The following is a 21851-nucleotide window of genomic DNA, read 5'->3' on the forward strand; positions in this document are numbered from 1 at the left end:
GATTTGTGATTACATTGGGCCCACTCAGATAATCCAAAATAATCTCCCTATTTTATTTGTTTGTGTAGGCTTCTTTTTTTTTTTTTTTTTTGCTTTTTATTGGACACGTTTGGGTTTTTTTTAATATCCTTATTTATTTGTTTATTTATTTATAGAGAGAAAGAACAAGTGGGGGAGGGGCAGAGACAGGGGACACCAGAGGATCCGAAGCGGGCCCTGCACTGACAGCAGAGAGCCCCATGCGGGGCTTGAACTCCCAAGCCCTGAGATCATGACCGGAGCTGAAGCCAGATGCTCAACTGGCTGAGCCACCCAGATGCCCCAGTCTCCCTATTTGAAAGTCATCTGATAGCAGGCAACCTTAATTGCATCTGCAACTTTTAACTCCTCTTTGCCATGTAATGAAACATATTGACAGGTTCCAGCGATATTCTGCCTACCACAACTTTAACCGCAGTTAAACTATATCGTGCAAGATGGACCTTCAATCTGTCAGCAGTGCTAAAATCATAGATCTGTTCAGCACCTTTATAGACATTACACATTCTTCTATAAGCCTGAAAGGTAAATTATGTACATAAAGCATGACCAAATAAATTGGTATGCCTTTTTGTAGGATTCTTGGCTTGGAGGCCTAGGGAACTTTATTGCACTTTTCAGATTCTAACAGCTCAAAAAGAAAGATTTATAGCAACTACTGAAATATATATACTATATTTCTTGTTGGGGAGAGTCACAATATCCTAAAATCATTACATTTTGTCAAAACAATAAATGTTTACACTGCAGACAGTATTCAAAGCTGAGCATTTAATGTTTTAAAGACATTTGGTAAAGGAAATTAATTTTTTAAATTTTAGTTCAAGAGAATGAAAATAGTGGTAGTAAGGAAGAAGGCAGTTTTGCTTCAAACTTTTACTCAAAAAAAAAAAAAAAACAAATAAATTTGCACAGTGATATTAGCCCACAGGGCTATTTTAAAAAGAAAAAAAAGAAAGCTTTTTTTTTTTTCTCAGTTAATTTTATCCTTTTTTTACAGATGTGTTCCAAACAAACTAGGATTGTCTTTGCAAAACAGCCCCATTAAGAGTTCACCAACTTCTCCCTTGGGTGATGCAGAGACTCAGACAAGGGGGTGGGGGGTGGGGGGGAAAACTAGGCTAGACACTTGTCCCCAGTGGAAAAAAGAACACACCTGGAGAGCAGCTGAGATAAAGGGAGCCAAGGGGGGGGAAACAGTAATTGGAGAGGAGACTGCTTACAATCTTTTGTTGATTTATAAGGTATATCTATTCCTGGAGGGAAGGGATACAGTAGCAGAACACTAAAACTGGGACAAGGGCTGGCTGTGCCAGATTGTATCTTCTGCGAGAAGTTTTCCCAGCATGGCCTGGGCCCAGCTTGGATCAAGTGACCTGTGTGAGATTGCCGGGCATCCTGTGCACATCTCTTTCATTCATTCATTCATTCATTCATCCATTCACTTATTCATACTGAGCACCTAACACGCTCTAAACACTGCTGATAAAAAACATAAACAAGGCATAAAGTACTTAGCACACTGCATTTATTTGCATTGGTTTTGGCTTTTTATCTCTCCCACAACAGTTTCTAGGAAGGGGCCCTATTTCCTTTGTGCATCCTCAGTGTCTAGAACAAGTGCCTGGCACAGGCTAGATGCTTAATGAAAAAAAAAAAATGACTTTAAAGCGTATTTTTGATAGGGGGCTATGTTCTCAAACCTGTATCCCTATTTGGGGGTACAAGGGCTGACCGGTACACACGATGAGAATGGGCAGGGCATTTTTATTCGGAGTCCATACAGCAATCCACCGTTTTCCTGTGTGGCTGCTCGTCCCGAAGTAAGTTAAAGAAAAGTACGGGAGTCCAGAGGGGGATAGGGAAGGTCTGCCTTCCCCTCCTCTTCCCGCGTGCGGCAGGCCTGGAACCTGGGGGGGAGGTACCCAAGAAGGGATTCCCGCGAGCCCGCCTGCCCGCCCGCGCTCCTCACCAGGTCAATGGCCACGACGTCCCGCAGCGCCACTGCTCGCCGTATAGACTTGGGCGGGTTCTCGGTCAGGTAGATGAGCCGATCGCTGAGGACCACGTACTTGAAGGTGTGCTTCTCCGAGTCGGACACCACGATGCACGGCTCGTAGGCGCGGATGGCGTCGTAGACCTCGGGCGGCAGCCGCCTCCGCAGGAACGCGTCCAGGCGGCTATTCGTGTGCGCAGGAAAGCCGGCCCTTGCGGAGCCGGCCATGTGCGGCGGCCGCGGCCCGGCGGAAAGCGGGGAGTTGGCTGACGCCTGTGCAGGGCCCCGCCTCCGCGCCGCCTGCGGTGGAACCCGCGCGCGCCACAAAGCCGCCCGCCCTGCTGCGGCCACCTCCCCCGGGCGCAGTGCGTGGGGCCCCCAACTTCGGGGCGCGACCCCGGGGCCTGGCTCCCGGGAGCACCCCCCCCGGCCCCGCCTCCCGCCCATCCTCGTGCCAACCTCAGACAACAATGGACCGGGCGAGACGCTGGTCCTTCAGGTGAATCATCATCACGCATCCCCGGGGGCTGCGGGGCGGATATTTAGCGACTCTCTTCGCCCTCTACTCACGGCAGCCCGAACCAACCCCCCCCCCCTCCCCACAGCCTGCCCCAGCTCTGGAGGACCGCGCCGTTCCTAACAGACTGTGCTGATGATGGAATCCACAAGTTTAAACTGCTCTTCTGTTAGAAACGAGAGGAAATTTACCGATTTATTTTTTTAACAGGCAGAACACCCCTAGGACGCTCTTCAGAGCAACCACACGGATTTAGTATTTGCTTATAACATTGCCTGATACAGTCCTCTAGTGTTTCATGAGTATAAACACACACCTTTTCTGTCCAACTAATTGAAAGCTCTCTCTCTGAAGTAAATCCTATACGTTAATTTGGCACGCCAGAGCCTAATGGGGATGCTTGTGTTCCCCGTGTCCAGGGACAAAGCCCCGTAGACCGGCGGAGCCCGGTCTGTGTAGGATAAATGAATGGGTGAGGCCTGCATTTAAGGAAATGGAACACGAGGGGTTAAGGAATGCTGATTGCCCAGCCTTGAAGCCGCATGACAGTAAAAGTACTGAGTCGTTTTTACAGATCACTTACCGGTTTAGGTTAGTGAGATGAGAAGGGCATAGCAGACACCTGCCTCTCATAACCCTAGGTAGTAACTTTCATTTTAATTTCAAGTTCTGGGGAAGTCATTCTCTCTCCCTGCCCATTAACCCAAAGAAATGATACACATTTATGTGTATTTTTGTTCCAGCCACCAACAACTCAGAATCAAATTGTATATTCTTTATTGCAGTTCATGTTCTCCTCCTCGTATTTTACTGTTGTATACTATATGCTGTAAGCAACTTCATGTCTTTTTTCGAAAAAGTATAAACGAATTAAAATACACAGATATTGTGGACTAAATCACTGCAAAAAAGGAACGGAGGAGAAATGGTTGGGTGGCTAACCAAGTCTGAGGTTAGCAGCAAAACAAAACAAAAGAAAACAGTATTTCTTTTATTGGAGAGGTTGTGTTTAGTGCCTAAGGAGAGAAGTGCCACCTGCTGACAAAATCATAAACGACCTAGCTAGCGTTCCAAGTTTTCTTAGAATCTGTTCGTACATCTGTCGGAACCTTCATAACTTCATAGCTGGGTAAAAAGGGAACCCCAGAAGCATGGCTGTTTCATCTAAAATAAAGACCACTCCCTATCTAAACCACTCTGAACAATTTGTCGCCGCAAACCAACAGAAGGCAAAGGCCTTTTACCTTTGCCAAATAGTTGCCTCACAAGAGTGTTCAGAGGCAAATGACCACATGGCAAGTGAAATGTGAGGCCCAAGTAGGGGAAAAGCCCTCACTGCCACCTGCTGTTTGGTGTTTGTCAGGCTTCTGCTGCGTCCTCAGGACTAACAGAAACGGAGTGACTGCACCAGAACTAGAAAAGACAGCATACCTGATCTATCTGCCGAGAGACCCATCATAAATGCACTTTTGATGACAGGGGCTCTTAGACTTAACAGACATGAAGGTACGCACATGAAGAAGGGATTCTGACAAAAGGATCAAGGGTTAAGGTGACCTCAGTGGAACTTTTGAGTTGGTTGTACACAGAAAAGGCAGTATCATGGTTTCCAGGCACTTAGGGTTCTATACTGTTGCCAAGGAAACGACAAAGTTCAGATTGCAGGAAACGGGGTTAAGAGAGGGGAAAGATCACTAGTTTTGGAGTCGGGAGGACTGGATTACAGCACGAACCCCGTTGCTCAGTATCAGTGAGATTTCTGCAAAGTCTCTTAACCTTTTTTGGACCTCAGTTTTATCATCCATAAAATGAAACTATCAATACTTGCCTGGCCAACCACTAAGTTGGTGTCGGGATCAAATGCAATGAATTATGAATTCTAAAAGCACTATAGACATGTTTTCACATTTGTATTGCCTTATCTTTTGGTAAGCTTTATGTGGATAATTAATAAAAATACATCCGAGATAGGCAATTACTCTTTATCTGCTAAGTCCATCTAAACTCAAAAAGCATTTAATACAGTTCCGCTGCAATGAAGCGCTTAGTAGGTGTTTCTTGATGAATCTTTCAAAAGTAATGGAACATTACTTACCCAGAACTAATCCCCCGAGGCACTCTTCTTAACCAGAAGAACTTTCACCAGAACAGAGTAGCCTTAGGTTGAGGGATGGTCAATTCAATTAGTGTGAAAGGACAGTAGTTATGAGCACAAGACTGTAGAGCCAGATGACCTGGGTTCCATTTTCATCTCTCACAATCAGTAGCTAAATGATCTTGGACAAGTTACTTTAATTTCTTGGTGCCTTAATTTCCCTATCTGTGAAAAGAGGGTAATAGTACCAACCCCATAGGATTAATATAAGGATGTTTCTAAAGTACTTTATAACAGGTACCTGGAACAGAGTAAACACTATACAAGTGTTTTAAAAATGAACTGAGGGGCGCCTGCGTGGCTCAGTCGGTTGAGCGTCCAGCTTTGTCTCCAGTCATGATCTCATGGTTCATGAGTTTGAGCCTGGCATCGGGCTCTGCTGTGAGCATGAAGCCCACTTCGGATCCCCTGTATCCCTCCCTCGGTCCCTCCCCCACTCATGCAAGCATGCTAGCTCTCTGTCAAAAGTAAATAAACTTAAAAAAATAAATAAATTGAACTAGTGTGTCATTTCTTGGTATATATATGGTCATTTGGTTCCCCATGTACAAAATAATACCAAATTCTTCTCTGTTGTATGCTAGCCTAACTTTTTAAACTTTAAGGCTCAAGATAAAAAAATCTAATCTACATATACACACAGACAAAAGAATGTCGTTTTTTTTTTAGTTGTGTTTTTGGTGGATAAGTGATCAGTGGGCCATAGGTCATAAGAATCCTGTAAGGAGGGGCGTCTTGGTGGCTCAGTCGGTTAAGCGGCCGACTTTGGCCCAGGTCATGATCTCGCGGTCCTTGAGTTCGAGCCCCGTGTCGAGCTCTGTGCTGACAGCTCGGAGCCTAGAGCCTGTTTCAGATTCTGTGTCTCCCTCTCTCTGACCTTCCCCCGTTCATGCTTTGTCTTTCTCTGTCTCAAAAATAAATAAACGTTAAAAATAAAAATAAAAATAAAAAAACCCTGTAAGGATTTCAGACTAGAAATACACTTCGATCTAGGGAATCCCAGGTGTTCCCATCTCCAAGTTTCAAACTAAAGACAGACAGTATGCATAGAAAGATACTCGAAATCTGTAGTAGGAAAATAAAACCTGAATTTTTGAAGGTGTCATTTAGGAATCTCTGGGTGTTTCTACTCGGTATCAATGGATACTGACCGTTAAATATCTGTTAACAATTAGCAGTCAACTGACATGGAGGAGAGATGTCATTATAATGAAGCCTAAGGGACTCTACAGTGCTTTGGATTAAAAATTAAAAAACTTTCTTTTACTAAATAATGCTTCAATGTTCTCTTCTGCCTCAGGCTTCCTGCTACACACCCACTTCCTCTAAAAGACACCAATGATTGCACTAGGACCAGTAAAGACAGCTTACCTGACCTATTTTCCAACTTCTTTCTCTGCCAGGAAACCCATCATGAATGAATGAGCTTTTGATGACAATGGCACTGGGCTTAACAAGCATCGGGATGAAGCAGATGAAGAACAGAATTTGACACAGAACACTGTGGTTAGCAGCTCACAGTTGTATTATTTTTTATTCAGCTCAATACATTTCACAGATATTTACTGAGAAATTACTATCCATACACAGAATCAAGATAAGACTTTTCCGTCTTCAAGAATTGACTCATAGGTAAGACAACCACACAATTTTAATACAAAACAAAACATATTAAAATATATTCATGACAAAAGACGTTAAGAAAAAGCAACATCAGAGAAATTAAACAAACCTGGTTGAAAAAATCTGGAAATATTTCATAAGGGACAGCATTCAATAAATGTTCAAAGAGTGAATGAAACAATTTCATTTTTCCTTTTGTTAGAGTCAGGTTGGTTGGTTTTTTTTTTTTTAATGTTTTTCTGATTATGAAAATACTATCTGGTCACTGTGGAGGATTTTTAAAACTACAAAAATGTACAAGGAAGAAAAAAAATCCTTTGCAATCTCACCACCTAGCAATAACTTTCTTGTACATATGAAGGGAGGGGGGGTTGAATCCCAGCTCTGCTACCTTTTATGCACTTCAGTTTCCTCATCTATAAAATAGGGATAATGACAGTACCTACCTCATAGAGTTGTTGTGAGGGTTAACATACGAACACTTAAAACTGTTTTAGGCACAGGGGCACCTGGGTGATTCAGTCAGTTAAGCATCCAACTCTGGATCTGGGCTCAGGTCATGATCTCATCGTTCATGAGATGGAGCCCTGAGTCTCCACTGACAGCTCGGAGACTGCTTGGGATTCTGTCTCTCCCTTCCCTTGCTCACAAGCACTCTCTCTTCCTCTCAAGATAAATAAACTTAAAAAACAAAACAAAACCTGTTTCTGCCACATAATAAATGCTCCAAATTTTGGCAATTAATTTGTGAAAACACTGCCAAATGCAAGCATACGGCTTTAAATTTGTTTAACGCAAGCATACATGCTTTAAGTTAAAATAATGATGGTGTTATTTATCAACATTTAAAAATATATATTTATTTTTGAGAGAGAGAGAGAGAGAGAGAGAGAGCAAGCAGGGGAGAGGCAGAGAGAGAGGGAGACAGAATCCCAAGCAGGCTCTTTGCTGTTAGTGCAGAGCCCTATGTGTGGCTGGAACTCACGAACTGTGAGATCATGACCTAAGCCAAAATCAAGGGTCAGTTGCTTGATCGACTGAGCCACCCAGGTGCCCCTATTTATCAACATTTTGATAACTGGCATTTTATGTTAGTCTGAAATGAGAACACTAGACTATAAAGTGGTCAGACTTAGGGACACCTGAGTGGCTCAGTCGGTCAAGCATCCTACTTCAGCTCAGGTCATGATCTCCTGGTCGGTGAGTTCGAGCCCCACGTCAGGTTCTGTGGTGACAGCTCAGAGCCCAGAGCCTACTTCAGATTCTGTGTCCCTCCTCTCTTTCTGTCCCTCCCCCTCCCCCATTTGTACTTTGTCTCTCTCTCAAATACTAAAAAAAAATTTTTTTAAATAAAGTTGTCAGATTTAATAACCCTTTTGGGTCCTCCTCAATTAGATTCCACCAAATGCTTCTTTCTTTCTTTTTTTTTTTTAATTTTTATTTTTAAGTAATCTCTACACCCTATGTGGGGCTTCAAGTCGCATGCTCTACCAGCTGAACCAGCCAGCCTGCCTCCCTATAGGTGCTTCTTTATTGGTTTCAAAATAATGTGAGTTTTCAAAATTGAAAGATTCTTTAAATCCTAGATTATTGAACTACCATAAAGGGTCAATATTACTAGATAAACTTTAGATAAGCTGTAGATAGTAGGTAAGTGGAATAAACCAAACATATTAAAGATTTTGGAGCCACTTGGACTAGGATTAGTATCGGGTCCCCATAGTCCATAGCTGACCAACACCGGTAATATAAGGATCTATGCAATAATCTACTTACTGAGTTTTAACTACAGGCTGGCATTATCCTATGTGCTAAACTCCAGATATACGCTGAACTAGGACAGGAATCTTTGTAGGACATTTTAAAGTTACAAACGCGATGCAACAGTGATAGAAAATACTGTATATATGAGTGGTGTAGCGTCTTGCATCTAGTGGGTCACTAAATAAATGTAGCTGTTGTTACGTTAATTTTATTATACATCTGTTCTGAATTTCCCCTCCCAAATTGTCACTTCAGTCTGAGTGACTATTGCCTAGTCTGTATTCTGTAGTGAATAATCAACAATGAAACCTAAAGAGTGAGCACTTATGGTGTGCAAAAGCATATATTAACTGAATACTCACAAGAACCCTTTGAGGTATTATTACTGTTCCCATTTTACAAATGATAAACTGAAACACAGAAAATGTCAAGTGCCTGAAACTGAGGTCAACAAGTGTGTGGGGTGGAGAGGTTGGGGTTGTGGCTGGGATTCAAATCTAGGCAGCTGGAACCAATACTGCCTCCGAATAAACGAAGTAACTACCAGAAAAGTAACCTACGAGCAGAACTCCCTAAGAATGCTCTCCTTTTCACGAATGACAATATATTGGTACGTTTCCAGTGGAATTTAAGAATTTTCAGCGCCCCTGAGAGGATCCTCACGCTCCTAGACGCTAAACACGTGGGGCCATGGAAGAGCAATTAAACTGAATCACATGTGGTTTGGATCACGTCATCTGGATCTCAGGAGCGCCGCACTCGAATCCACCAGCTAACCTGAGGAGGCCTTTCCGGAGCGTGCTAAGCGCGCCCTACGCTGCGGCCAGGACCACCGGGATTCAGCGGCGCGGGAGGGACTCGCGCCGGACACCCCATCCCGGCATGCACCACAGGCCCGGCGAGCGCCCGGAAGCGCCGCCTGCCCCGTGCATGCCGGGAGTTGTAGGCTCCCGGCCCGGGCCCGCGGGCTGCCGTCTGCACTCTCCATGAGGCTGCTGGAGCTGGCCCGCGCGGCGCCGACGCGGGGAGCGCGCTTCGCGCTGACTCAGCGGCGACGGAGGCGGCGGCGGCGTTAGCCGGCCCCTCGCGCTCTTTCCCTTCCTGGGGCGCCGACCCCGCCCGCCTGCTTGCTAGGTTGCCGGTCCGGCGCCACGCAAGAGAAGGCGTCAGGGGACGCGGAGCGGCGCGCGGCCCCAGCCAGCTCTGTCTCCGGCATTAGCGCTGCGGCCGTGGCGGAGGACGACGGCGACAAGGACGAGGGCCGCTCTCCCCGCTCCCTGCGTGCGGCGTCGCCCCGCTCCGCTGACCAGCCCTCGGGAGTGCAGGCGGGGAGGCGGGATGGAGTGATAGGGAAGGTGACTCGGAGCTTGGGGGCGGCGGGACCCGGATCCACCTCGGTCCGCTCGGGAATGCGGGGAAGTTGCCTGGGCGGACTGGCCCGGGGAGCCCCCACGCCGGGGTTGGGGTGCGGGTCGGGGGCCGTCCAGGGAGGTGCGCCCCAAGGCTGGGCGGACTGGGTGGGGGTGGGTACGAACCGCGGCCGTCGCCGCGGAGCGCGTCCCGAGTGCGTGGCCGCCCGTTGCCCGGTGTTTCATCACCCGAGTTGCCACGAGGCTCCTTTCGGGGAGGGACGGGGTGGGGGAGGAGGGGGCAAGGCCGGCCGAGGAGGGTCGGCTTCATCTGTGGCCCGTGATGTGCTAAAGGTGGCCAGCCTCATTTGTAATAGCGTGTCCTACCAGTTTCAACTGCGGAGACCTCAAACTTGCTTCGCTGCCCACCCCCCAGCCCCAGGACAAAAAGGAGAAAAGTAGTATTTCTGTGTAGTAATTTTGCCAGCACAGACACGCCATTTCTTCTCTTCCCTTCACAGTTCTGCAGGAGTAGACAAGCGTGATGTTTCCCTATAACCAGAAGAAACAAGTACTTTTTGAAAGTGCTAATTAGTTGTTACTGGGGGAAGTTACGTTTTATTAAAGCGACTTGTCAGTGTGGTGGTAAAAGACTGGAAAGATTCAGTCCTGGTCTTTGAACAGTCTTTAGTAGGTGTGGAGGAACTTTCCCAGATTGTTTGATTTTTTTTTTTTTTTTAATGGCTATCAAGGAAAAGTTAGGGCTCAGTATTTTAAGTATGTTGCTTGCTTCCCTCCACATTTGCTAGATGCGTAATTGATATGTTTATCGCATTGTAACAAATGTGTAAGGCTGCACGTCCGTGGCTTGTTAGAACATTAAGTGTTCATGCACAACCTTTAATTGAGGGAATGGTTACCTTTTCGCACAGGTGTAACTTTTCACTTCTTGGCACACACATATAGGTAATTTACCATTTTATGCTTATTTATGTTCCACTGCATATTGATTTTTATCCAAGTGCCTCTCTGTGGGGGATTCTTTCTATACCGACAACGGTAACAAGTTTATGTTTCCTTAGGTTATTTATTGGCCAGTTTTTTTCTTAAGACCAGTGCTGTTTCACTTGATAGAACTAAAGCGACCCAGCTTAAGCAGTTTTCCCTAAATTCAAGATGATTTTATAGGACTTTTTAATACGGAATTCACAGAAACTCAGATTTTCTGAGTATGCAGTTTTCCAAGGAATCATTAAATTTTCTTTTCATTTTTCCAGGGGTGAGGGAAGAAAACCTGTGTTTTCCAATCTGTTCAAATGCCCATTTTTTAGTATAGGATAAATCTAGACTACTCCAAGTAGTCCCCTTCCCCCATGTGGCAAGCTCTGAATTCTAAATAACCTGTTGAGGGCCCACTATGTGCCAGGCATGCTTTACATGTCTTATCTCATTGAAGTCTTAACAGCTTTATGAGGTAGATGGTCTCTTTCCCACTTCATAGAAAGAGCTGTCTTTTTCAGCTTTCCTAGTTGTCCATGTGGCCCCAGTTTGAAAATTACTAGATTGGGGTACAAATCCAGGTATTTCCAAACCCAAAGCCTATGTTCTACTGTGTCTTAGAGGCATGATGGTGAATATTTGAGACAGTTCTTTTCCCTTCAAGATTATGGAGAGAAAACAAGGAGGCAGTGACAACATATCAGCACTTAAGAGGGGCGTTTAATCCAGTTTAGGAGAATTGGACAATAGGGATCAAAGAAGTTTTCTGGAAAGAGGTGACATCTAAGCTGAGTTTTGAAGGACAGGCAGGGGTTAACAAAGTAACAAGAAAAGAGCAGTGAGTGCAAAGATGAAAGGCCAAATACCACTGGCCTTGCTGGGTTCAGCTGAAGAATAGTCATTCAAAAGTGTGTGCACCTTAATCCTGAGGGCGGGCGGGGGGGCTACACTGCCTTGCTGTAGTCTGCAAGTATCTAGAAATAAGAAAGGGCTGGACTTTACTCTCCAAGAGCTCTCAGCACATAACCCGATTTATCATTTGTTTCAGGCAGGCCCTGAGGAAGACAGAAAAGCATATTGTAGTTGGGGTCCTCTAACCTAGATCAGATCCTGGCCTCACCACTCCCAAAATGGCTGTGCACCCCCATCCCAGGCCTTTAGTCTCTTGGCTTCTTTAGGCTCTGATCTTCTCTTTGGTTTATGATCATTAACCCCCCCCCCCCAAAAAAAAAGCCCTACAGCCTTTTTATGTGAGCAGTAGTCCTGGTTTTTCTACCTCATAGGTATTGAGAGGATAAATGTGATTTTCACATTATTTAGAATTTGTGCCTTGTTTCCTCAACTGTACATTGTATCAAAAACCAGGTAGCCTTTTGGGACTTAATCATGCTCTTATTTGAGAACGTTACACCATGTATTGTGAAAAAGTGCATTGCTTTCCAGAGACTAAATATTCTTAAGACTAGTCAGGATTAAGTTCTTTATCAATTTTTATAGCTACTATTAAAAAATATTTTGTGAAATAACATTTCTAAAAGTGGCTGTCAAGAGAGTCTGTTGTTTAAAAGTTAAATGCCTGGCTTTTCACTCCTCCACTTCTCTTTCATTTGACTTCTCTTGAAGTACTTGGTAGACACTCCAGTAAGGATATTGAACTCTGAGGTCACTATTTAGCCATTCTGAGTTCTGTACTTTTTTTTTAAGGTTTGTGATATTGACAAATGGAAAGGGGCAAATTAGTATAATAAGATAATCTAGGCTTGTCATTTTTTGGTGTAGTCACACAGTTGTACTTTTAAGTACTGGAGGTAATAATATTGCATAAATTAGATACTTCTGTTTAGAGATGAGTTACTTCCATGATCTTAAAGAAAAATTTGAGAATATCAATGACATGTTAGATTTTTAGAAATTACACATTTGTGGAGTATTTAGTGTTTCTTCTAAGACAGGCTCCTTTAGTTGTAATTTTGGATAGTTTTCAGAAGTTCTTTTAACATTTAAACTTCTTTGCATAATGTTATCCACTTGTGATATTCTGGATAAGCATTAATTTTGTTTATCAAATGTTTTCTTTCAACTTTTTGTGTGTGTGTGTGTGCAGATGTTTGTGGATTCTTCTGTGGGATCAGAGGGCACGCCTATTGTAATCAGAAAACTCCAAGAATAGCAGCAGGGATGGATGAACAGGCTCTTTTAGGGCTAAATCCAAATGCTGATTCAGACTTCAGACAAAGGGTAAGTTAAGTCAGCTTAATCATTTTTTAAAGGTTACTACAGATTTGCATTAGAGGACTTGAATTAAAAAAAAAATACATCTGATGATGAAGATTTCATTTGAGTAGAAATGGAGACAGATTTGATGTACTTGAATATATTCTGAATATACAAACAGTGAGCATTGTGATTTGTGTTTTAAAAGTTGGTTTAACAAGTACTGAAATCCCATGTGTGATTCAAGGCAGCTCTTTATGTCACATCAGTCATTGTTTCTATTTAGTTAAAAGTTGTAATGCAAAGACTCTTCGAAGAACTTTTCCATAGTGACAGACATGCGTATTTTATCTTTCTATTGCCTGGCTTGGTCTGATGTTAATGATACTTAACATCCTTGTTATTTAGTCCAGGCAGACGTGCAAATTAGCAGTTAGAATATGCCATGTCTTAGGTTACATAAAATGGTCAGATGACAAGGAATCCATGGGGCGCTGGGATATTTGGACAATTAAACATAATGTAGGCTACACCTGTAATCATGGCTATAGCTGAATGATAAAAGAAGAATCTAAAGAGCAAGCCTATAATTACATTTGTTAAAGATGTGGGTGTTTTGAAGTATAGGGTAAGTGGAAGGAGAATCATTTTCTCTTTCCACTTCTCATAGCAAAAGATATTTTTTACAAATGAGCTAAATGAGGTTAACAATCTCACTAAATAGTATTGCAGTTTTTGTTGTGCTTTTAAGCAGAATTTTCTTCAGTAGTAAAAAAAAAAAAAAATCTCAAGTAGTTTCTAATACGGTTTCATGCCTCTGCTGTTGAATAAGTAACAAGCCCTCCACATTGAGGGCAATAACAGGAATTGAGATTTAAATATCTGGCTAGTTACAAGATACCTAACAAACTAGTTAGGACATCAAAAGACATTTAAAATTATGTTTTCTCTGTGTAGACAAATTTCTTTCCACAGGAGTTTAAGCTGCCTTACCTTCAAACCCTTAGTCACATAGTTGAAGTATCATAGATGTTTACCTTGGTATTGTATGGCTATGATTAAAAGCCTTTTAGTATTTGTTATTATAGTCTTTTGTGTTATGTTATTTTATTTTATGATCCCTTTTGGAAATTATTCATTTTTTATTAAATACCACAATCCAACAGATTAAAAAAGTTTTTTTAAATGCTTATTTATATTTGAGAGAAAAAGAGATGGAGTGTGAGCGGGGGAGGGGTGGAGACAAACAGAGACAGAATCCTCAGCAGGCATCAGGCTCTGAGCTGTCAGCAGAGCCTGAAGCAGGGCTCAAACCCACAAACTGAGAGGTCATGACCTGAGCCGAAGTCAGATGCTTAACAGACCAAACCACCCAGGTACCCTCTCCCAACACATTTTTTAAATGTGTAATTATTTTATTTTTTGGAGAAGTAAACCTAATGCATTGTTAGTAGTTTTAATATAAAGTTATGCTTTTATCATTAAAATTGAGTTCCATCAGTCATAGGCATATATTAAGCATCCAAATTCGGGCTTAATTTGATCCCCTTAAGCCATCCTGAGTAATGGAATTAATTAGGATAAGAAAGAAGGAATCTTAAAGAAAGTGAGTTCTAATAGTTCTGATGCTGGAAATGAGTAGTTGGGACACTAATTCAGTTTGATTGTAAGATAACTGTGTGCCAACCCCATTTCTTAGTTGTCTGGCTATAGTTCTGTTTTTCTACAGGGGCAGTAGCTGAAGTGCCTCTGTTGCCACTTAGAAGCAGCAATCTAGAGCATTAGAAAAAAGGTATGAAATAAAAGAAATAGGTGATAAAAGCTTTGACTTGTTCATCATTGCCACAAAATTTTATTTTAAAATGTTGGTAATGCATGGATTCAGAGTTAAAAGACTTCAGTTAAAAACTGGAAACTTTCAAGTTATTTTCACTTTTTTAATGGAATCACTGTCTTTGGCTTAAAACTTACTAGTTGAAGAAACTGGTAGGTCAGTGATATACTGAATCCCCCCCCCCCCCCCCGCCTTTTTTTTGGTAAGTGATACATTAGGTGGTAATGCAACATACATGATTGACTTCCACCTTGTCCTTAAATGGGACAATAAATGTTCCTAAAGGAAACCCAACGTTTCATGGAATATTGTTAGACAACAACTGAACTAGATTCTTTGCAGCAGCCTGGGTTCTTCTGGTCTTAATTTTCAAAGAGAGCCATTATTTATACTTGGGGGAGCAGCCAGTGAGACCACATATGAAAACCCATTCCCTAATCCCTCACTGATACAATTATAATAAAAGAATATCACTTAAATATGGTAGCTTTTTGGCTTTTTTTTTAAACCTCTAACCTAAAGGAAAAATTTTACATCTTGATTGTGTGTATGTGTGTGTGTACAGACATATATGAATAAATATATATTTTTATTTATTAAAAAAAATTTTTTTTAACATTTATTCATTTTTGAGAGACAGAGACAACATGCATAGGGGATGGGCAGAGAGAGAGGGAAACATAGAATCTAAAGCAGGCTCCAGGCTCCAAGCTGTCAGCACAGAGCCCGACGTGGAGCTTGAACCCACGAGCTGCGAGACCATGACCTGAGCCAAAGTCGGATGTTTAACTGACTAAGCCACCCAGGTGCCCCAAGTAAATATATTTTTTACATGTGTATACCGTGTGTATGTGTATATATGTGTACGTATATACACATTTTATATATATGTGTATATATATACATACACACGGTATACACATGTACACACATATATACACACATATACTCATATATATAACAAAACAATTTACGCAACATAATATGTGCAGTGTACTGATATTCTGTCATTTTTTTGATTGCTGATCAAGGCCTATACAATTTATTTCATCACTATTGGAGCACAAACCATAGCTTTAAAAATATTTACTAATTAAAATCAGGTTCCTCTAATACGTAATGTTCTTTCTACATCATTTCAAGGTTTATATCAGTCATTTCAAGGTTTATATCAGCTTTAAAATTATCTAGCACTGTTTTTGTGTTATTTTCTTGGCTGTTTGAGGTACTTTTCACAGCTCACTAGCATTACTATTTGTCCATTGTCCTACATGACATCTGTATCTGTCATTGATGCCAGTTGAAACAGGCTAATGGAAGAGTGGCAGAAGTCCTTCCTATTTTCCCAGCAATTTAGTAAGGAGCACACGGACTTGGTGCTTCATCCATCTTGACTATACTTTTGAACAAAGCCCTGAATTCCCAAGCAGAGAAATACGAAACGTTTCCTAAAGCTTTTCAATTGTTAGTACTTTTCCAAAATTCATATCATGTAATTGGACTTTAATTTTGTAATCACCTCTTTAATGGCATATTTGCTATTAAATGGGAAAAATGCCCTTTGTGTACCATTTTATAATTACATATACCTCAGGAACACAGCACTTGACAAAGCACTTGTGGTTTTTCTCTTAATGCTCCTAATTATTCAGGGAGGTCTGCAGGGCATTTTTGTGTTGTCTTCTTTGCTGTAAGGAAACAAGAGTATCTAATAGAATTTGCTTTTTACGTAACCTTTTTTCTAGGAATGATCACTAAGTTGCACATACTTAGAAGCCAGTATTTTAGCTTTTTTTTTTTTTTTTTTTTTTTTTAGGTGGACTGATTTGTTTTTGGTTTGCTACTCATAGAATATTTTAGTATCAGTAAGGCACTGAGACTGACCATTCCACATGTGTTTTCGGCTTTGTAATCTTACAGGCCCTGGCCTATTTTGAGCAGTTAAAGATTTCCCCAGATGCCTGGCAAGTGTGTGCTGAAGCTCTGGCCCAAAGGACATACAGGTAATTAAAACAAAATTTGCATGACTTAGAGGAATTTAAATTTCTGTGAACCTGATAGGACTCTTAAATTTACCTGTATTTGGAAAACGTTTCCATAAAAACATTTTATGGCATGTGTTTTGGAAAACCGTTCAGTGTAGAAATGAGAAAAATAGTAAACTAATAATTTGGCCATTCCAGCATTGACTTTTCAGTAAGTCTGTCTTTTGCCATATGCTTTGTACCCGATAGCAGATCCCAGCAGGAATACAGTGCAGTAAGAACTTCCTTATGGTGGTTTTCTAAAAGGTTGGCAGAGGAGGTAGTCATAAATTGTATGTATCTTAAGTTTTTATTTTAATTTAAAGTATACAAAAAATTTAGAGTGTATACACATTCACTTACCAGCCTCTTTATATTAAATCAAGCTCTTTCCTTTATGTATATGCCACTAGCATTCACTTCATCATTCTTACATTGATCACACCTATAATGCATCCTCTACAGTTTCCACTTTGGATCTCCAGTGGATTGAAGAAGTTAGATGTTGTAGTTACTTAGCCCCACCTCTCCAAGTCTTCTAGTTATCTAGCCCACATCAAATATGCAGAAGCATTTTCCCTTTATAATAAAATTTTTTAAATTTTTCTTTTTGCTTGTTTATTCACTTAGAGACAGCACAAGTGGGGGACATGTGGAGAGAGAGAATCCCAAGCAGGCTGTCTGTACCATCAGCTCAAAGCCTGAGCTGGGGCTCAGATTCACAGTGAGATCATGACCTGAGCCAGTCAGTCACTTAACTGACTGAGACAGCCAGGTGCCCCCTTTTTAAAAATTTTATTTTAGGGGTGCCTGAGTGGCTCAGTCAGTTGAGTCTCCCAGTTCTTGATTTTTGCTCAGGTCATGATCCCAGGCTTGGGGGATTGAGTCCTGTGTCAGGCTCTGTGCCGAATGTGGAGCCTGCTTCAGATTCATTTTCTTTCTTTCTCTCTCCCCCTCCCTCCCCCCTCCCCCCTCCCCCTCTTTCTCTCTCTCCCTCCCTCTTCTCCTCTCCCCCCAACCCCCTGCTCCTCCCCCTGGCTTGGCATACGCTCTGTCTCTCAAATAAATTTTGAAAACTTATAAAGGAAAAAAAAAATTAAGAATTTTTAATTCCAGTTAATCAACATGCAGTGTTATATTGTTTCCAGGTGTACAATATAGTGATCACCCTGTGCTCATCATGACAAGTGCCCTCCTTAATCCCCATCACCTATTTAACCCATTCCCTTAGCCACCTCCCCTCTGGTAATCATCAGTTTGTTCTCTATAATTAAGAGTCTTTTTCTTGATTTATGTATCTCGCTTTTATTTTTTCCCCTTTGTTCATTTGTTTCTTAAATTCCGCATATGAGTGAAATCACAGAGTATTTCTCTTTCTGTGACTGACTTCACTTAGCATTATGCACACTAGCTCCATCCATGTCGTTACAAATGGCAAGATTTCTTTCTTTTTCTATGGCTGGATAATATTCCATTGTGTATATATACCACCTTTTCTTTATGCATTCATCTCTCAGTGAACACTTGGGCTGCTTCCATGTCTTGGCTATTGTAAATAGTGCTGCTATAAACACAGGGGTGCATGTATCCCTTTGAATTAGCGTCCTAAGGTTTTTCCTTTTTGTAGTGTGACTTCCTGTGAAGCTTTTTAAAGCGTTCAGCTTAATTTTTACAAAAATAGGAACTTTCATACTCATTTCATTAGTTTATATAATGGTTAACTAAGTTACTTAACTGAAAAAGGCATACAATTGACATAGTAAGGCGTAGGGAAACCCAGCTGACTTAGGGTAAGCAGACAACTTGCTGGTGGCAATAGATGCCCCTGGGCGTTAGTGATGGCTTCTAGCTGGCATAGTCGACACGTTGTGGCTGTGAGTTGCCACCGTTGACGGTTGGAACCGAGTACTCCATGTTAGAGTTTATTTCGAGAACATCTGTATGCCTTAGAGGATATAAGATCTGGCTTTTAAAAGGATTTCTGTAGTATATTTTTCAGTGGAAACCTAAGTCTTTTATAGTTCAGTTAAGGCTTCAGTGTCATCCATGGTAAGAATAGAAACCTTAAGTTCTCAGAAGAGGTGGTAATTAAACCTAACTTAATTAAAAGATTGTTTCAACTTGTGTGTGAAATTATTTGGTTTAGTGAATTCATGTAGTCTAAATTAAGATACTGCCTATTCTTGTATTTACCAGTTAGCTTTAGATGTGAAAAATTGTTCAATGATTAAGGCTGGCCCAGACAAACTACACTAGATGAACAGATTGTTATTATTGCTGGTATTTTTGGTTTTGCTTTGTTTATTTATTTATTTTGAGAGAGAGAGAGTTGAGAGCAGGGGTGGGACAGAGAGAGGGAGAGAGAATCCCAAGCAGGCTCCGCACTGCCACCGCAGAGCCCTATGGGAGACTCGAACTCACGAACCGCAAGATCATTTGACCTGAGCTGAAACCCACCTGAACACTTAAATCGACTGAGCCACCTAGGCACCCCTGTTGTTCTCTAAACGGATTTTGTTAGAGATTGTAGTTGACTCAGTGCAGCTCTGCATCACCCCTAGAGAGACCCTTGAGAGTAGAAAATTGGTAGATAACTGATTTTTGTTCCCTTCTTACAAGGGCAGTCAGTGTATCTGTAACTTGGTTTTCTGCATGAAATTTTGAGGCTGAACTACCAGTCCGAGTGACACAGCTCGTTTTGGATTTGGTGCAATGGAGTTGTCTAGGGTTGAATTTTAAGTATGATTTCAGTTACTAATCTCTGTTTGAATCAATCTCTGGGTATTTGACCATTTGTTATTCTACCCCTATTCTAGCCTTTCTGTTGTAAAGTGTAGGAGTTGTTACAGAAGTCCAAACATCTAGAATTTAGGGGGAATGCCTTCTGTTTGCAAAGCAGTATACTTAAGGTGCATCTTAATTTTTGTCATCATTTTGCTTATCAGATTTAATGGAAATATTCAGCATTGTATAATATTGAAGTTCTAAACAAATGGATATCAGTGTAATATATGAGATCAAGAGGTAGAAAGGAAGCCAAAGGTCTCCTTTGAGAAACTTTTCAGCTGTTTCACTAGTATTTTGATTTGTTTTCTCTCAATTCTGTTCTAACCTGGTTTTCCTTTTTTCTTTTTCAGTGATGATCACATAAAGTTTTTCTGCTTTCAAGTACTGGAACATCAAGTTAAATACAAGTAAGGCTTTTCTCACTGTTTTGACTCTGAAATTTGTGAGGAGAGACCATTTTCTAAGTTAGTTTTTTTCTGGGAAAATCATAAGCTGTAGGTTGAGAGTGCATAAGTCACATCCAGTTTATAGATGTGTTCTGATTTATCCCAAAGTGTTTTAAAAATACTTCATTGGTTACAATAAAAAATCCAGACATTTCGCACAACAAATTAGATTTCAAGCTTCTCTGGAAAAATCAGAAGATCTAGCAACGGCAAACCTGTTTCCTACATGACAACTCTGTTAGAGGTTAGTGGCAGAGTGGCCACTTGCATTTAGAAACCTGCCTCAATTAAGCAGAAAACAGTGAATCGCTGCTCAGAGGACCCTTAGTTTGCCTGTCGATTTATTTTGTAAGTCACAGACCTCAAAACATAGCCATATTTCCATTTGAAAAATTCCACAGCTACCATTTTATTTTCATGTGAGCTGAACCTTAAACTAAGATCAGTGGTTGATATACTGCCTACCAGGCCCACCCGGTCTTTTCTTTAAAGCCATGATGAGAAGCATTATCAATTTATTTTAGGAAGTTTTAAGTAATTGAGTGTTACATAGATTTTCCCTTTCAAATATATGAGGCTGTTACTTTTTAAACCACAGACACCAAATACAGGCGTTACTATTTTTCTTCTCTATTTTGGACAGATACTCAGAACTAACTACAGTTCAGCAACAACTAATTAGGGAGACGCTCATCTCTTGGCTTCAAGCTCAGGTAAACTAGTAATTTTATTCCGTACCTCATATTGCCCAGATATTTAAATTTTTAGTTTTGTAAGAGTTTAGAATTTTACCTCAGAAATGTTGGACATTTATCCTCCATTTGATCCCATAGCTCTTTTAGAAAGTGCTGATTTCAAAGATCATGGGTATAAGAAAGCCTCGCAACAATTTAAAATTATATCAATAACTGAAACTGTCATGCTTTCCATGACACATTGTTGAAACTTGGTTTTAAAATAGTTTGTTGTTGTTTAACTACTTGACAGAAACAGATACTTTGTTTACTTTTAAACATGAGCCCTCCTGGACAGCCTCTTTACAAAGGGTGGGGGGGATCTTAGAGTTTTTTGTTCATGTTGTGTTCTTTTTTGTTAATTTTAACTAATCTTAACATATGAAGTAGTAGTTATGTAGGTGGAATTTTTATTTTCCTTAAAGAGCAAACAGCTAGAAGAAAAGCAGTTAGTAAAAGGAATAAGTAATAAAACTCTGCATGTGAAACTTTTCTCTAAAAGTGTGAGAAAGAGAAGTAACCATCTTTGACTGTTTTCCACCTGGGTAATCACTTAAATACTTTGGTAATTTTCAAGCATATTTGTTGCATAGCTAATCTAGACTGTGTAGAGGTTTGGTGAGTTTTTGCCTATCGATGATAAATAGGAAAACAGTATGAGAGTTTCCAGTTTACATTTGATTTCAAGGACAATTTCTCTGTTTGTCAGATGCTGAATCCCCAACCAGAGAAGACCTTTATACGAAATAAAGCAGCCCAAGTCTTCGCCTTGCTTTTTGTTACAGAATATCTCACTAGATGGCCCAAGTTTTTTTTTGACATTCTCTCAGTAGTGGACCTAAATCCAAGGGGAGTAGATCTGTACCTCCGAATCCTCATGGCAATTGATTCAGAGTTGGTGGATCGTGATGTGGTGCATACATCAGAGGCAAGTAACTTCCTATTAATTGTTAGTTGATTTTTTTTAAGTTTATCCATTTTGAAAGAGAGAGCATGTGTGAGAGAATCCAGTTCATGAGCGCAAGAGGGTCAGACAGGGAGAGAGAAAGAATCCCATGCAGGCTCTGTGCTGAGCCCAATGCAGGGCTCAGTCCCAAGACCGTGAGATCATGACCTGAGCTGAAATCAAGAGTTGGATGCTCAACCAACTGAGCCACCCAAGTGCCTGTAATTGTTAGTTTTTAATGAAGATTTTGTAGGAGGTGATGGGCACATTATAAAAAAAACAGTGGGATGTCTCTTTTATTCAGAGACGCATTGTCTTTTTTTTTTTTTAATTAAAAAAAATATTTTTTTAACGTTTATTTTTGAGACAGAGTGCAAGCAGGGGAAGGGCAGAGAGAGAGGGAGACACAGAATCTGAACTGGGC

General features: G+C 41.2%; 2 protein-coding genes across 9 annotated transcripts in view; one reads left to right on the top strand and one right to left on the bottom strand.

Annotated features, from left to right (window-relative positions):
* Nucleotides 1-2606, bottom strand: part of CB4H12orf56 (chromosome B4 C12orf56 homolog) — a 114597-nt gene extending 111991 nt beyond the window's left edge. For 2 of the 6 annotated variants that reach the window (XM_023257190.2, XM_023257188.2), the window contains exon 1: nt 2012-2603. In XM_023257190.2, the coding sequence (XP_023112958.2) occupies nt 2012-2482 (471 nt within the window). In that variant the 5' untranslated portion in view covers nt 2483-2603. Of the gene's footprint in view, nt 1-2011 lie in introns of all 6 variants that reach the window. The other 4 variants (XM_023257187.2, XM_023257186.2, XM_023257191.2 and 1 more) reach the window with 2 other exon arrangements.
* A 6702-nt stretch (nt 2607-9308) lies between these two features.
* The window catches only part of XPOT (exportin for tRNA), a 37471-nt gene continuing 24928 nt past the window's right edge, over nt 9309-21851 (top strand). The window contains exons 1-6 of one of the 3 annotated variants that reach the window (XM_011284111.4): nt 9309-9449; nt 12547-12680; nt 16411-16493; nt 19652-19708; nt 20391-20460; nt 21191-21409. In XM_011284111.4, the coding sequence (XP_011282413.2) occupies nt 12621-12680; nt 16411-16493; nt 19652-19708; nt 20391-20460; nt 21191-21409 (489 nt within the window). In that variant the 5' untranslated portion in view covers nt 9309-9449; nt 12547-12620. Of the gene's footprint in view, nt 9450-12546; nt 12681-14385; nt 14449-16410; nt 16494-19651; nt 19709-20390; nt 20461-21190; nt 21410-21851 lie in introns of those variants that run through there. The other 2 variants (XM_011284112.4, XM_045062023.1) reach the window with 2 other exon arrangements.

The sequence above is a fragment of the Felis catus genome, chromosome B4, assembly GCF_018350175.1.
Source record: "Felis catus isolate Fca126 chromosome B4, F.catus_Fca126_mat1.0, whole genome shotgun sequence".
Taxonomy (NCBI): domain Eukaryota; kingdom Metazoa; phylum Chordata; class Mammalia; order Carnivora; family Felidae; genus Felis; species Felis catus.